This window comes from Talpa occidentalis, unplaced genomic scaffold (assembly GCF_014898055.3).
Source record: "Talpa occidentalis isolate TD23 unplaced genomic scaffold, MPIMG_talOcc4v2.1 talOcc4.11, whole genome shotgun sequence".
Lineage (NCBI taxonomy): Eukaryota > Metazoa > Chordata > Mammalia > Eulipotyphla > Talpidae > Talpa > Talpa occidentalis.
The window spans coordinates 50465696-50482078 of NW_023601104.1; the positions used below are offsets into that span (position 1 = coordinate 50465696).

General features: G+C 40.6%; 1 protein-coding gene across 1 annotated transcript in view; it reads right to left on the reverse strand.

Annotated features, from left to right (window-relative positions):
- Positions 1 to 1390: 1390 nt before the first annotated feature.
- Positions 1391 to 16383, reverse strand: part of SNX6 (sorting nexin 6) — a 41841-nt gene continuing 26848 nt past the window's right edge. The window contains exons 11-14 of the mRNA XM_037503199.1: positions 10877 to 10963; positions 5879 to 6038; positions 5708 to 5793; positions 1391 to 2066 (exon numbers count right to left, since the gene is read on the reverse strand). Of these exons, the coding sequence (XP_037359096.1) occupies positions 2013 to 2066; positions 5708 to 5793; positions 5879 to 6038; positions 10877 to 10963 (387 nt within the window). The 3' untranslated portion in view covers positions 1391 to 2012. The remainder of the gene's footprint in view (positions 2067 to 5707; positions 5794 to 5878; positions 6039 to 10876; positions 10964 to 16383) is intronic.

Consider the following 16383-nt stretch of genomic DNA (forward strand, 5'->3'; position numbering starts at 1 on the left):
CTGGCGTTTACATGTACAGTACCTGGTGAGGGCATGCAAAGTAGAATCTTTCCTAGAATGCCCTTGAAGGAGTAACATTCTTTACTGAATTTGTGCATTTTGCTACTGAAAGTCCTTGGAGAGTGTCAACTGGTCAGCTGTTACACATAGTTACTAAGTAACCCTCCTCCCCTCCTCCCCTCAGCACAACATCAGTACCTGCTGTTTACCCAAACCCTACAAGTACTCTAAACTGTAAAATCTAAAAATGTAAACTGGACCCAAGGATGTACCTTCTAACACTAACCAACTCCCCGCTCCCCACCCCCCAAAAGACCTTCTTGATAGAAACAGATAAACTGATGGAAGTAGAACGTTAGCTTTTTTGCCCTGTACTTGGTATTATTATTTTTTTTAGCATTTACACAGCATCTTCACATTTCCAAAGCACTGTACCAACATTTATTATTCCTCACAACACCCCTGTGAGGTAGGTCAATATGTCCTTTATAGTAGAGAAAACGGAGGCAGACAGAGGTCAAGCAAATCTGCTGAGGCCACAAGAGAGGAGGTGGCACCCAGATCCAGAAGCTAGTGTTTTCCATCCTACATTCATCCACTAACGGGCATCACGTGGACATATTTTTTACTAGTGAGGGTGACATGAAGGACACAGATTTCTCAGCCAACAGAAAAAACAAACAGCTCAAATGGGGAACAATGTCAGTTGTTAAAGAGATGAAACCTGAAACAACTGGGATGATGCAGACCCAGACCAGGCATTATTCAGAACAGTTTGGAGAAACATAAATGAACTAGAGGCCCACTGAGAGGAGGCCAACACAAATGGGCTTGAAGTAGAAGTTAACAAAAAAGTGGAAGACTCCAACTACTCAATCTAGTTTTAAACTAGGAAGACATAATGTTCATTCACATTAGAAAGTCCAATAACATCTGTATTGTAACTGACCATTATTAGTATCCTTTCTGTACACCAACTTTTATCCCAAGTCTCATTTCTCATCAACAGGTGCCATTTCCTATAGCAGGCTCTTTCCCTCTACATGTCAGTCATACATGTAGACAATTACCAAGGGGCTCCAATGGCAAATTGCTGCATGGTTCACTGGCTGAGCTAGGGATGGGTTCCAGGAAACCTGCATTTCACACATAGCTGTCTCTAACCTGCCTCTGCCCAATTCCAATTTTTATGAAGGCTAAAAGTGCACAGAGAAGCAGTTCCTTCTTTTGTAAAGGGATTGGTCAACTTGGTCCAGTATGCCACTTTAAAAGAAATACAAGTAAAGAGAAAACTAAGACTTGCACTGTAAAGCATACATAATAGAGGAGTAGATTTATTATAGCTACTCCACATTTTAAAGTGATCTACAATGACCACAGTTAAAAAGTATCACTGTTATCACCGTTTATTTGACAATAATTGGTTTAGTCTACAAGTTTAAGGCAAACATACTAATGCATTTGCTTTTCTTCAGAAATCATAAAGATTACATAAAGTCTGTCCCTAAAATGTCATTAATTAAAAGTAAGTCTGATTAAGATGCTTTTCCAGAATACATGAAGGTGGTATACGGTATTTTTTAAAAACAAAATTCGCAAAAAAGTAACAGCAATCTTTATCTCAATTGAACAATGTATTTTGAAAGGGTTAAATTTCAGAAATTAAAGGTAAATAAGACTGGAAGCCATAAGGAATGCTAGTCATAAAATTAACAATTACAGAGGCAATTTAAACAAAAAGACTGAACTTTTGGCTTTTGAAGGGCAGGCGCGCAAGGTGATGGGGATGGAGAGCTGTGTGGGGTTCAGATGCTGGACCACAGTGACCACCACAGACTGCAGCACCTGTGGGCGGCACTGCTCCACTATTTCTCAGAAGAAAAGGAGAGTAGATGCACTTTGTCAGCTGTTTCTTTTGTTTCCAGTGAGCAGTAAATGCCTAATATCATTAAGAAAACAGAAAAAAAATCTGAAGGAAGGCAGCCCTTTTCAACCAGAAGGTGGAGTGTGGCTTATGTGTCTCCATTTAACACTGCCAGGCAGTTCTGCAGCAACTGTAGGTTACCCTAAAAAAGGGGTGGGGGAGGGGGAAATAAATTATGAAGTTCAGAGTTTGGAAGATTCCTGTTGAAAATACAAGTTTGCTAAGGTATGATAATTTTGCAAAGTGCCATTCACTATATATAAATACAAGTTTAAAGAAAAAAAAATTACTTAAATTGTTTCCTGTGCACTGTTTTCCACATACCAGTTCTTCAGTAAATTTCCATCTATACCTGGGCCTCTGTGTTGCCGCAAGGCGTTAAGCACAGCACTGTGAAGCAATCCACAGCCTCTGCAGCATGAGTTCACTCCCTGGCCAGGGAGATACCCACATGGTGCAGCAGACCTCTCCTGTCTCGCCCACTGCTCCCCTCAGCAGTGTATTTTAGTAGATCTCCCTGTTCTGCTCCCCACTCTATCTCTGGTGAATCCTCTGACTCCTCTGCCCAGTTCTTCTTTGCATAAATAACTAAAAATCTTAAAAAAAATAAAAAACAACTGGCCTAACAACCTAGTTTTCTATTATAACCAGATTTTAATTATGTGGCAAGACATATGCCAATTATATATACATTTTTAAAGATTTATTTATTCATGCATATAAGAGCTGGGGTACAGGCCACAGATGTGGGGGGTGAGAGGACAGAGCGGGGAGCAGAACAGACAGACTGACCGAAACACACTGCTGAGGGGAGCAGCGGGCAAGACAGGAGAGGTCTGCTGTGCCATGTGGGTTGCTCCCTGGCTGGCCAGGGATCGAACTCGTGCTGCAGAGGCTTCAGATAGCTTCATAGTGCGGTGCTTAACCCCTTGCACCACCAGGGAGGCCCCACATATGCCAATTATAATAAATGAAATACAAAACAGTAAGCACCTTATTGTAAACCTACTAGTATCTAGTCTTGGGAATAATTTTTGTGGATTCTGGGATATCTTAGACAACAGAGAAAGATTTCTCAACCTCACACTCCTTGACTTTTTTTTGTCCATATAATCCTCACCTGCAGTATGACAACCACAATGTTTCCAGACATTGCTAAATGTCTCTTGGGAGGCAAAATCACCTCCATTTGAGAGTCATTGGAATAAAAGAGCTTTTGAAATCTGAAGACAGAATTCATTTTAGACAAGATTTGAAGTACAGAATATGGAAAATCAGAGGAAGGCATGTATCCACAGTAGAGGTTAGAAAACTCTTTCTGTAGAGGGCTAAAGAGTAAACATTTCATGTTGGCGAGGGTGTGGAGAAAAAGGAACTCTTCTGCACTGTTGGTGGGAGTGCAAACTGGTCCAACCACTGTGGAAAGCTGTGTGGAGATTTCTGGACCTACTAAACATAGAGCTTCCATATGATCCAGCAATTCCACTCCTAGGAATTTACCCAAAGGACACAGAAACATCAATTCCAAAGAACACCTGCACCCCTATGTTTATAGCAGCACTGTTTACAATAGCTAAGCTTTGGAAACAACCCAAATGCCCAAAAATAGATGACTGGATCAAGAAGATGTGGTACATATATACCATGGAATATTACTCAGCATTCAAAAAAGATAAACACATGCAATTTGCAGCAACATGGATGGCGCTGGAAGGGATCATGCTCAGTGAAATAAGCCAAAAAGAAAAAGAAAAATACCGGATGGTCTCACTCATAGCAGGAATCTAGAAAACTTAAATAAGGGACCAGGAAAATGAATAACTATAAGAAAGTGAAAATCAAAATCAGCAAAAAACTATGAACCAGAGACACTTTTAGGGGGGCGGGGGCGGGAGGGGAGGGATTGGGATCAGAATGGGGGGGCTGCAATTGTATGGGGAATATAACAATAAAATTTATTATCTAATAAAAAAATAAATAAATAAATAAATAAAAATAAAAATAAAATAAATAAATAAATAAATAAAGTCCAGAAGGCTGTTTCCCTTCATGATTTCAAGGCTGACTCGAGCTGTGGCTCGCAACCATTGCCAGCATCATCAGAGATCACTCTACATAGCTTTAGCCCAGGAAAATATCAAAATTCAAATTTCTTTGTGCAATTTCTACTGAATGCACACCTCTTTTGCACCATTGCATAGTTGAAAATAGTTAATTGAACCATCATAAGTTGGGGGCCATATAAATTCATATTAGTTCATATGCTAATTAATTGTAAGCATTTTTATTAACATTATTGTTGTCACTAGACTGTGAGTTCAATTAGGCAGGAATTTTTGTGTCTTTTACTAATTACTATATCTTCAACACTCTGAATCATGCTTAGCACTGAGTGGAGACTCCATAAATATTGGTTGAATTAATTATGGTTGTTATGGACCAGGCACTGAGCTAAGTGCGTTGCATACCTAATTTGAAAACAAACTGCATTTATTACATATTCACTTTCCTTTTAAAAATTAAACAGGAATAATTACCATAAAAAAAAAAAAAAAACAATTAAAATTACCTCCAAAATGGTTAACAGTAAGTCCACAAGGCTGTCCCTCCCCACTTATCTGCAAGAGATATGTTCCAAGACCCCCAGTGGATGCCTAAAACCACAGCACTAAACCCTACTTGTTTTTTTCTTATACATACCTATTTAAAGTTGAATTTATAAACTAAGCACAATAAGAGGCTAACAAAAATAAAATAGAACTATAATATACTGTAATTAAAATTGAAAAAAAAAAAAAAAAAAAAAGAGTAAACATTTCAGACTTTGAAAGACATTCGGTCTCAATGTTTCCATAGCAGTGTGAAAGCAACCACAGACAAAGCATTAATTAATAAGTGTGGCTATATTCTTATTTATAGGTTAAATATAATTTCATATAATTATCACATATCATGAAATATTATTCTTTTGCTGTCTTTTTACAACCATTTAAAAATATGAACACCCTTCCTGGCACACAGGCTACACAAAAAGCAGAAGGGCCACAGTTTGTTTGATTTCTAACAAAATCTTTGATACTTTATGATCTTTTTATTTATTTTTTTTCTTAAAGATTTATTTATTTCTTTATACAAGAATCGGGGTACAGGCCAGACGGGTGGGAGGATTCACCAGAGACAGAGTGGGGAACAAAAGAGGCAGACTGACGACATACACTGCTGAGGGGAGCAGCAGGCACAGCAAGAGAGGTCCGCAGTGCCATGTGGGACCCCCACTGGCCTGCTGGGATCAAAAGGCGCTGCAGAGGCTGCATCAAAAGGCGCTGCAGAGGCTGCGGGACAGCTTCATAGCACTGCACCCAACCGCTTGCACCACCAGGGGAGGCCCTATGATCTTTTTAAAAAGAACAAAACAGTGGCCTCTGATGGGGCAAGGGGTTAAGTTGAAGCACTATGAAGCTATCTGCAGCCACTGACTGCAGCATGAGTTCGATCACTGGTCAGGGAGGTGATCCACATGGCGCACCACATCTCTCCTGTCTCACCCCTTGCTCCCCTCAGCAGTGTATTTCAGTAACCTGCCTGTTCTGCTCCCCACTGTGTCTCTGGTGAATCCTCTCATACCCCTTCCTGCCCCAACCCCTCCACACCTCTGGCCTACACCCTAGTTCTTCTATACAAAAATTAAAAAACAAACAAAAACCAAGCTGATCATCAGAAACATGATAGGTGTTATTATAAGTCACTTAATTATTATTAAATCTTTATTTAATATGATACTACCTTTGCATGCTTCAGTTCTAATTCTGCCAGTTCCACTAAATTTTTTCTGAATGCAGCAACTCTTCTTGTTTTAAAATCTATAAGTTCTGTGAACAAAAGAGTCAGGATTAATTATTTAATTTACATAATACTTTACATCATACCCTCTGATAAAGGCTAATATGAAAGTACCTTGTTTTGCAGATTCAGATATTTTTTCAAATTTCTGACAACACATTTGTTGGGATGTTTCTGCCTGTAGAACATCTTTATTTTTTGCTCTTGCCTTATCCAGTGCTTTATTAGCATTTTCATAATCCACTAGGGATCTAGATCTTCGATAGAGGAGATCCTATAAACAACACAATGCTTTACAATAATACATGCTGCATATTTCCAGAGGTTAACACTCACCCCAGACATCTCCCACTATCCCACCGCTGATCATTAGAGCTAACATTTATACAGTGAATACTACATGCCAGCTATTCTAATTTTTAAAATTTAATTGAGATACTATTCGTACACCATATAACTTATTCAAAGTGCAAAATTCAATGGATTTTAATATGCTCACAGAGTTGGATAGCCACTGCTACAATCAATTTTAGGATATTTCCGTTGCCCCTCTTCCAAAAACACCATATTCATTAGCAGTTGATCTCCATTTTCACCCAAAGCAAGACCACTCCCTCCCGCCCCCCACCAAATATCACTCTGCTTTTTGCCTCTACAGATTAACCCTATTTTGAATATTTCTTTAAAAATGGAATCATATAATAGGTGGTCTTTGGTGTCTAGTTTTTTATAATATTTTTTTTGTGGTGGGAACATTTTTTATTTATTTGTTTGTTTGTTTGTTTGTTTGTTTATATATGCACTGGGTACAGTCAGAAGTGCAGGAGGGTGAGAGAATTCACCAGAGCCAGAGCGGGGAGCAGAGCAGGCAGAGGGACCGAAGTACACTGCTGAGGGGGGCAGCGGGCAGCAGGAGAGGTCTGAGCGCCATGTGGGACCCTCCTCTGGTGGCCGGGGAGCAGCCGGGGATTGAACCGGCGCTGCAGAGGCTGCGGGCAGCTTCGCAACCCAGCGCTCAACCACTGCGCCACCGGGGAGGCCCAGTGTCTAGTTTTTTAAACTCATAATGAAGTTCTAAGTACATCTATGTTATGGCATGGATCAGTAATTCATTATTTTATCGTTAAATATTTTATGGTATGGATATACCACATATTTTGAATAATGCTATATGAACATTGGGTACAAGTTTTTGTTTTAACAAGTTTTAATTTCTCTGTCATAGTTCATTACTTAGAGGTGTGGGGGGCAAGAGGATTCACCACAGACAGAGTGGGGAGCAGAGCTGGCAGATCGACTGAAATACACTAATGGGGGGAGCAGCGGGTGAGACAGGAGAGGTGTCCCGTGCCATGTGGGTTAGCTCCCTGGCTGAGATTGAACCGCGTTGCAGTGGCTGCCTATAGCTTCATAATGCTGAGAATTAATCCCTGCACCATCAGGGAGGCCCAACAAGTCTTTAATTTAACAAAATGCAATTTGTTACTTTTCTTTGGTTGTTGTGCTTCTGGTATCACTGAAAAAATCGAAACCTAATCCAAGGTGGCAAGATTTGTTTGTTTTCTTCTAAAAATTTTATAATTTTAGCTCTTACTATCTTTGTTCACATGACATAAAATGCTTATGTAGAAATTTAAAAGGATCAAACAAAAAACTCCTGAAAGTAATAAATGAGTATAAAAAGGTTGTAGGGTATACTAATACACAAAAGCCAATAACTTTCTTTATACACCAAGAATGAACAAATAAAATTGGAAATTAAAAACACATTTCACATTTTTAGGGGCCTTCCTGATGATGCAACGGGTTAAGTCTCAGCACTATGAAGCTATCGACAGCCACTGTAGCACGAGTTCAATACCCAGCCAGGAAGCTAACCCACGTGGCGCAGCAGACCTCTCCTATTTCACCTGCTGCTCCCCGCAGTAGTCTGTTTCAGCAGATCTGCCTGTTCTGTTCCCCACACTGTCTCTGGTGAATCCTCTCACCCTCCCTCACCTCTGCCCTACACTCTAGCTCTTGTATGCATAAATAAATATGGGGTACAGGCCAGAGGTGTGGGGGGTGAGAGGATTCACCAGAGACAGTGTGGGGAACAGAACAGGCGGACTGACTGAAATACACTGCTGAGGGGAGCAGCAGTTGAGACAGGAGAGATCTGCTGGACCATGTGGGTTGCTCCCTGGCCGGCTGGGGATTGAATTTGTGCTGCAGAGGCTGCAGATAGCTTCACAGTGCTGTGCTTAACCCCTTGTGCCACTAGGGAGGCCCCAATAAAATAAATCTTTAAAAAAAAAAAACCCACACTTGTTTATTTTTTTTTTTAAAGAGGAAAGGTTACATTTTCTTTCTTTCTTTTTTTTTAAAAAGATTTATTTATTTATTTATATAAGCACTGGATACAGTCAGAAGTGCGGGAGGGTGAGAGAATTCACCAGAGCCAGATTGGGGAGCAGAACAGGCAGAAGGACCGAAGTACACTGCTGAGGGGAACAGCGGGAGGCAGGAAAAGTCTGCGCGCCATGTGGGACCCTCACCCAGCGGCTGGGGATTGAACCGGCGCTGCAGAAGCTGCGGGCAGCTTCACAACTCAGTGCTCAACCCCTGCGTCACCTGGGAGGCCCATTCTTTCTTTCTTTTTTTTTTTTAAGATTTTTATATATTTATACAAGACCAGATGTACAAGAGGGTGAGAGGATTCACCAGAGACAGAGCGGGGAACAGAACAGGCAGACTGACTGAAACACACTGCTGATGGGAGCAGCAGACGAGACAGGAGAGGTCTGCTGTGCCATGTGGCATCTTGCCGGCTGGCCTGGATCAAACCTGAGCTACAGAGGCCGTGGACAGCCTCAGAGCGCGGTGCTCAACCATCTGCGCCACCAGGGGAGGCCCAACAATGCACATTTTTAAAAAATGTGCATGGCCTTCCTGTTGGCAAAGGGTTTTTAAAGTCTCAACATTATCAAGCCATCGCCAGCCACTGCAGAATGAGTTCAATTCCTGCCCAGGGAGCTAATCCAATGATGTAGCAGACCTCTCCTGTCTCGCCTGGTGCTTCCCTCAGCAGCGTATTTCAGTGGATCTGCATGTTTTGCTCCAAACTCTGTCTCTGGTGAATCCTTTCACCTCCTGCACCTCTGGCCTAGACCCTAGGTCTTGTATGCATAAATAAATAAAAATAAAACTAAAAAAAAAGTTTCAGACTATATTGTATCAGAAATTTTAAAGGAAATCTTTTATGTAGGGTTTTCTAACTAATAATAGCTAAAAGGAGGAAAAAAATCATTCACACTTGAAAATGTAATTTAGGGGCCTCCCTAGTGGTGTAACGGGTTAAGCACTGCACTATGAAGCAATCTGCAGCCTCTGCAGCATGAGTTCAATCCCCGGCGGGCCAGGGGCGAAGCAGACCTCTCCTGTCTCGCCTGCTGTTCCCCTCAGCAGTGTATTCTGGTCAGTCTGCCTGCTCTGTTTCCCACTGTGTCTCTGGTGAATCCTCTCAACCCCCGCATCTCTGGCCTGTACCCCAACTCTTATATGCATAAATAAATAAATTTTAAAAAGAAAATGTAATTTAGAACCAAGAGATATATCCTCTTCAACAATTTCAAGTCTAACAACTTCTAAAGAGATGGCTTTTTGTTAAAGAGCTATTTCAAACTATACTACAAAGCCATAATCATCAAAACTGCAGGGTATTGGAACAAGAACAGACACACAGCTGGAATCGAATAGAAAATCCAGAAATAAACACACAGATTTATGGTCAACTAATCTTCGACAAAGGAGCAAAGAATATGCATTGGAGCAAAGAAAGTTTGTTCAATAAATGGTGCTGGGAAAACTATGTCGCTACATGCAAAAGAATGAAGCTTGACTACTACCTAACACCATGCACAAAAACCAACTCAAAATGGATTAAAGAACTAGAAATAAGACCTGAAACCATAAAATCCATAGAAGGAAATATAGACGAAACACTACAAAATATAGACGAAACACTACATAATAAATATAGACGAAACACTACAAATATAGACGAAACACTACTATCACCCAAAGCAGTGATAGTGAAGGCAAAGATAAACAGCTGGGACTACATCAAATTAAAGAGCTTCTGCACAGCAAAAGAGACAATAACAAAAACAAAGAGAAACCCCACCGACTGGGGAACATTTTTGCACACAACACTAATGATAAAGGACCGATCACAAAAATCTACAAAGAGCTGATGAGACTCAACAAAAACAAAGAAAATAATCCAGTCAAAAAATGGGCAGAAGAGCTAAAAGGAAACTTCTCTGAAGAGGAAATGCAAATGGCCAACAGGCTTATGAAAAAATGTTCAACATCACTTGTCATCAGGGAAATGCAAATCAAAACTACCATGAGATACCATCTTACACCAGTGAGAATGGCACATATTAAAAAAACTAGCAACAACAAATGTTGGCGAGGTTGTAGAGAAAAAGGAACTCTTCTGCACTGTTGGTGGGAGCGCAAACTGGTCCAACCACTATGGAGAGCTGTGTAGAGATTTCTTGACCTACTAAACATAGACCTTCCATATGATCCAGCAATTCCACTCCTAGGTATTTACCAAAAGGACACAGAAACATCAACTCCAAAGAGCACCTGCACCCCTATGTTTACAGCAGCACTATTTACAATAGCTAAGCTTTGGAAACAACCCAAATGCTCAAAAATAGATGACTGGATCAAGAAGATGTGGTTCATATACACTATGGAATATTACTCAGCATTCAAAAAAGATAAACACATGCAATTTGCAGCAACATGGATGGAGCTGGAAGGGATCATGCTCAGCAAAATAAGCCAGAAAGAAAAAGAAAAATACCGGATGGTCTCACTCATAGCAGGAATCTAGAAAACTTAAATAAGGGACCAGGAAAAAGAGTAACTATAAGAAAGTAAAAATCAAAATCAACAAACAACTATGAACCAGAGACACTCTATGGGGGAATGGGGTGGGGGGAAGGAGGAATTGGGGTCAAAATAAGGGGGTTGTAATTGTACGGGGAATATAAAAATAAAATTTAAATAAAATAAAGAGCTATTTCAAAAAAAAACAGTGAATTATAAAGTTACCTTAGCAGCTTGAGATTCTCTTAAGTAGTATTTTAAAAGGTCAGAAAGCTTGAGGTCCTCATCAGCAGACACCCGTGCTTCTATTTTCTGAAAAGGGGAGGAAAATTGGGTATTTAATCACAGCATTTACATTTTACTCTCAGTATTTTCTTTTTAATTACTATTAAAAAGTTGCATCTGTCTCTAGTGTTGTGTTTCTTCATAACCCTAACAAAAATGATAGAGAAAAAGATATTAGTGAATTAATAAAGGACTCTATGTGACCCAAGTTGACTATACTGAGTTTCACTATCATCTTTCAACTTCCCTTACCTCTTTATTCATACCACTGGCAATTGTTCCGTACATATAATTTTTAAGTAATAAAGGCTAGCAATGGTAGACTATATACTTAAACCAAACTTATTGCCTAGGACAACCAGAAAACATAGCCAATATATTAACAAAATGTGCTTGAAGAGTTATAAACGGATGTAGTAAATTTTAGCTAGGATAGAATTTGGGATAGGGTGGAATGGGAAATAGTCATGTTAGACTAAAGCATTAAGAAATCTTCAATCTGGAGGACAGAAAATAAAGATATACCACAGCAACCAGAGGCAACATGGACATCTTGTTTGTATCCTGACTCAAATAAATACCATTGTAAAAACCACTTATGAGACACCTGGGAACAACTGAATACTGGATATTTGGTGACAGTAAGGGGAATCACTGATAATCATATCGGCTACATAAAAATTTATTCCTATCTTTAAAAAGAAGAGCTGTGTGTAAAAGGCAGAAAACAAAAACTAATACAGACTTTTTGAAATAGAAACGCTTACAGCAAAGCAGAAAATGTTAACATTCAGGAAATCCAGGTGATTATGTATAGGTATTCTTTGTGCTATTCATGCAACTTCCCTGTTAGTGTGAAATATATACATACTTATGTTTCAGCTGAAGAAGAATGGTCTCAGCAGTACTATTTGTAAGGAGGCTCAAACTAAAAGCTATCCAATGACTAGCACAACAGAACAAATAAATTTAGGTAGTCTTGCAAAAAAAAAAAAAAAATACATTATACAGCAAGTATACAGCAGTAACAATGAAGGAACTATACCTACCAGCAACATGAAATAAATCTTCGGAACACAATGTTGAGTAAATGACACCAGACATGTAAGAATACATATTGCATAATGCGTTTATATGAAATATGAAAGTAAAACTAATCTTTGCTGTTAAAAGAGTGATTACCCCTGCACGAGTGACTTGAAAGGTTTGTGTAGGAAAGGGGCAAGACAACTGAGTTGCTGATAATGTTCTATTTCCTGATCTAGGTGTTGATTATGTGTGTGTAAAATCACTGGGTTGTACACGTCTGATATGTGCTACTTTCTTATTTGTATAACATCTTATTGAAAAGTTAGAAAAAAGTTGAATCATCTTAGAAAATATTATTTATGGAGCCTCCCTTGTGGCACAGGGGTTAAATCTCAGTGCTATCAAGTTATCGCTAGCCTCTGTGGCATGAGTTTGATCTCTGACCAGGGAGCTGACCCACATGGCATGGCACAGACCTCTCCTGTTTTGCCCGCTGCTCCCCTCACCAGTATATTTCAGTAGATCCACCTGTTCTGCTCCCCACTTTATCTCAGGTGAATCCTCTCATCTCCCTGCACCTCTGCCCTATACCCCAATTCTTGTGTACATAAACAAATAAATCTTAAAAAAAAACCCCAAAACATTATTTATGGAGAAATAAAGTAACGGAACTTTTTTTAAAAAAAGGTTTATTTATGGGCCTCCCCGGTGGCGCAGTGGTTGAGCGCTGGGTTGCGAAGCTGCCTGCAGCCTCCGCAGTGCCGGTTCGATCCCAGGCTGCTCCCTGGCCACTGGAGGAGGGTCCCACATGGCGCGCAGACCTCTCCTGCCGCCCGCTGCTCCCCTCAGCAGTGTACTTCGGCCCCTCTGCCTGCTCTGCTCCCCGCTCTGACTCTGGTGAATTCTCTCACCCTCCCGCACTTCTGACTGTACCCAGTGCTTGTATAAATAAATAAATAAATCTTTAAAAAAAAAAAAAAAAAAAAAGGTTTATTTATTAATACATACTAGAACGGGTATAGGCCAGGGGTGTTAGGGTGAGAGAGAGAGTGGGGAGCACAACAGGTGGACTGACTAAAATACACTGATGAGGGGAGCAGCAGGCGAGATAGGAAAGGTCTGCTGCTCCATGTGGGTCAGCTCCCTGGCTGGCTGGGGCTCGAACTCATGCTGCAGTAGCTGATGATAGCTTCACAGTGCTAACACTTAACCCCTTGTGCCACCAGGAAAGCCCCTTATGGAACTTCTTAACAGATGAGAACATAGACAAAGAACACATTCAAAATTGACTTAAGATAACTTAATAACATACTAGAAAGGTGTTGGCTATTTTTACATATGGCTTTTCTCCTTCCATTAAGAAGTAGAGAATGTGTTCCCTTCCCCTTGAATCTGGGCTCTAAGACTGCTTGACCAGTATAGAAGTGATTCTGCATTCATTTCCAGGCCCAGGTCTTATAAAACGAGCAGCTTCCACTTCCATCTTTTGGAAACTACCCTTCATACTGTGAGGAAGCCTAAGCAGTTCTTTGGAAAGGTCACAGTAGGAACTCCAACCAACAATCCTCGAAGTCTCAGATGATAGCTAGTACTGACCCCAAGAAATATGAGTAGAAGAGCTTCAAATAATTGCAGTTCCCAGAACTAATGTCTACCAGTTGAGGTCCCACACACTGTAGAGCAGAAGCAAGCCATCTCTGCTGAATTCCTGACCCTAACATTCATAATAAAATGGTTGTTGCTTTATGCTACTGATTTTAGGATCATCATTCATATCAATAATAGCAAGAACAACATGAAGCATTAAAAAAATAAGGATTGTGGTTATTATAATCCTTATAAATAAGGATTGCTACATGAGGGGAGCATAGTTGACTTACAGCTCCCACTGCAATCTCTCTGGATCCAGAAGTTTGCATCAGGGTTATGTTCTATCCTTCCCTCCTCGTCTAGGTTATACCCAGTGAATGACAAGAGAACAGGGTCGTGGTATCAGGCTACTCTTACTTGATGTAGAACTCTTCTAATGGACAACTCTGGATCAGGGACTCCCCTTTTAAAAGCGAGGGACAGGGCCTCCCTGGTGGCGCAGGTGGATGAGCGCCGCACTGTGAAGCTGTCCCGCAGCCTCTGAAGTGTAGGTTCGATCCTGGCCAGCCAGCAAGTATCCCACATGGAGAAGCAGACCTCTCCTGTCTCGCCCGCTGCTCCCCTCAGCAGTGTATTTCATCAGTCTGCCTGTTCTATCCCCACTCCATCTCTGGTGAATCCTCTCACCACCCCCGCCCCCGTGCATCTGGACTGTACCCCAGTTCTTATAGAAAAATAAATACATCTTAAAAAAAGGGCAAGGGACAAAATTTTCTTAGAACTGCACAATAGTCTGAGACTTCCCACAAAGTCCTCCTGCTTTCTCCTTTCGCAGGTGTAAACTGGTATTGTTACCGAAGGCCCTTCCTTTTCACTCCTGTTCCTTCCTCTTTTTTCTTTGTAATAAATCTCTTGTACATGGGCTACAATTAAAAAGGCTATTTTGTGACAGATCCCTATTCTTTTTTTTTTTTTGTAAGATTTATTTATATAAGCACTGGGTACAGTCAGAAGCGCGGGAGGGTGAGTGAATCCACCAGAGCCAGAGCAGGGAGCAGAGCAGGCAGACTGACGAAATACACTGCTGAGGGGAGCAGCGGGTGGCAGGAGAGGTCTGCGCACCATGTGGGACACTCGCCGGTGGCCGGGGATCGAACCGGCGCTGCAGAGGCTGAGGGCAGCTTCGCAACCCAGCACTCAACCGCTGCGCCACCAGGGAGGCCCAGATCCCTATTCTTTTTTTTTTTTTTTTTTTTTTTTTTTTTATTAAATTTTATTTTTATATTCCCCCATACAATTGCAAACGCCCCATTCTGACCCCAATCCTTCCCCTCCCGCCCCCCACCCCCCAAAAAGTGTCTCTGGTTCATAGTTTTTTTGTTGATTTTGATTTTCACTTTCTTATATTCATTTTCCTGGTCCCTTATTTAAGTTTTCTAGATTCCTGCTATGAGTGAGACCATCCGGTATTTTTCTTTTTCTTTTTGGCTTATTTCGCTGAGCATGATCCCTTCCAGTGCCATCCATGTTGCTGCAAATTGCATGTGTTTATCTTTTTTGAATGCTGAGTAATATTCCATGGTATATATGTACCACATCTTCTTGATCCAGTCATCTATTTTTGGGCATTTGGGTTGTTTCCAAAGCTTAGCTATTGTAAACAGTGCTGCTATAAACATAGGAGTGCAGGTGCTCTTTGGAATTGATGTTTCTGTGTCCTTTGGGTAAATACCTAGGAGTGGAATTGCTGGATCATATGGAAGCTCTATGTTTAGTAGGTCCAGAAATCTCCACACAGCTCTCCATAGTGGTTGGACCAGTTTGCACTCCCACCAACAGTGCACAAGAGTTCCTTTTTCTCCACATCCTCGCCAACATTTGTTGTTGCTAGTTTTTTTAATATGTGCCATTCTCACTGGTGTGAGATGGTATCTCATGGTAGTTTTGATTTGCATTTCCCTGATTACAAGTGATGTTGAACATTTTTTCATATGTCTGTTGGCCATTTGCATTTCCTCTTCAGAGAAGTTTCTTTTTAGCTCTTCTGCCCATTTTTTGACTGGATTATTTTCTTTGTTGTTGCTGAGTCTCATCAGCTCTTTGCAGATTTTTGTGATCAGTCCTTTATCATTAGTGTTGGGTGCAAAAATGTTCTCCCAGTTGGTGGGGTTTCTCTTTGTTTTTGTTATTGTCTCTTTTGCTGTGCAGAAGCTCTTTAATTTGATGTAGTCCCAGCTGTTTATCTTTCTCTTCACTATCACTGCTTTGGGTGATGTGTCTGTAAAGATGTCTTTGATGTGCAAATCCCGTAGTGTTTCGCCTATATTTCCTTCTATGTATTTTATGGTTTCAGGTCTTATGTCTAGTTCTTTAATCCATTTTGAGTTGATTTTTGTGTATGGTGTGAGGTAGTGGTCAAGCTTCATTCTTTTGCATGTAGCGACCCAGTTTTCCCAGCACCATTTATTGAACAAACTTTCTTTGCTCCAATGCATAGTCTTTGCTCCTTTGTCAAAGATTAGTTGACCATAAATCTGTGGGTTTATTTCTGGATTTTCTATTCGATTCCATTGGTCTGTATGTCTGTTCTTGTTCCAATACCATGCAGTTTTGATGATTATGGCTTTGTAGTATAGTTTGAAGTCTGGGAGTGTGATCTTTTAATGCAAATGCACAGAAAAATAACTACATCTTCCCAGAAAATGCTCAATGGTATCAAAGGCAGAAAAAAATGGGCTATCATAGATCCCAGTATAATAACACATACTTAAGGACTTCTTCCTTTGTGAGAGAGTATCTTCTTTTCCTTTACTTGTCTCCACTACTTA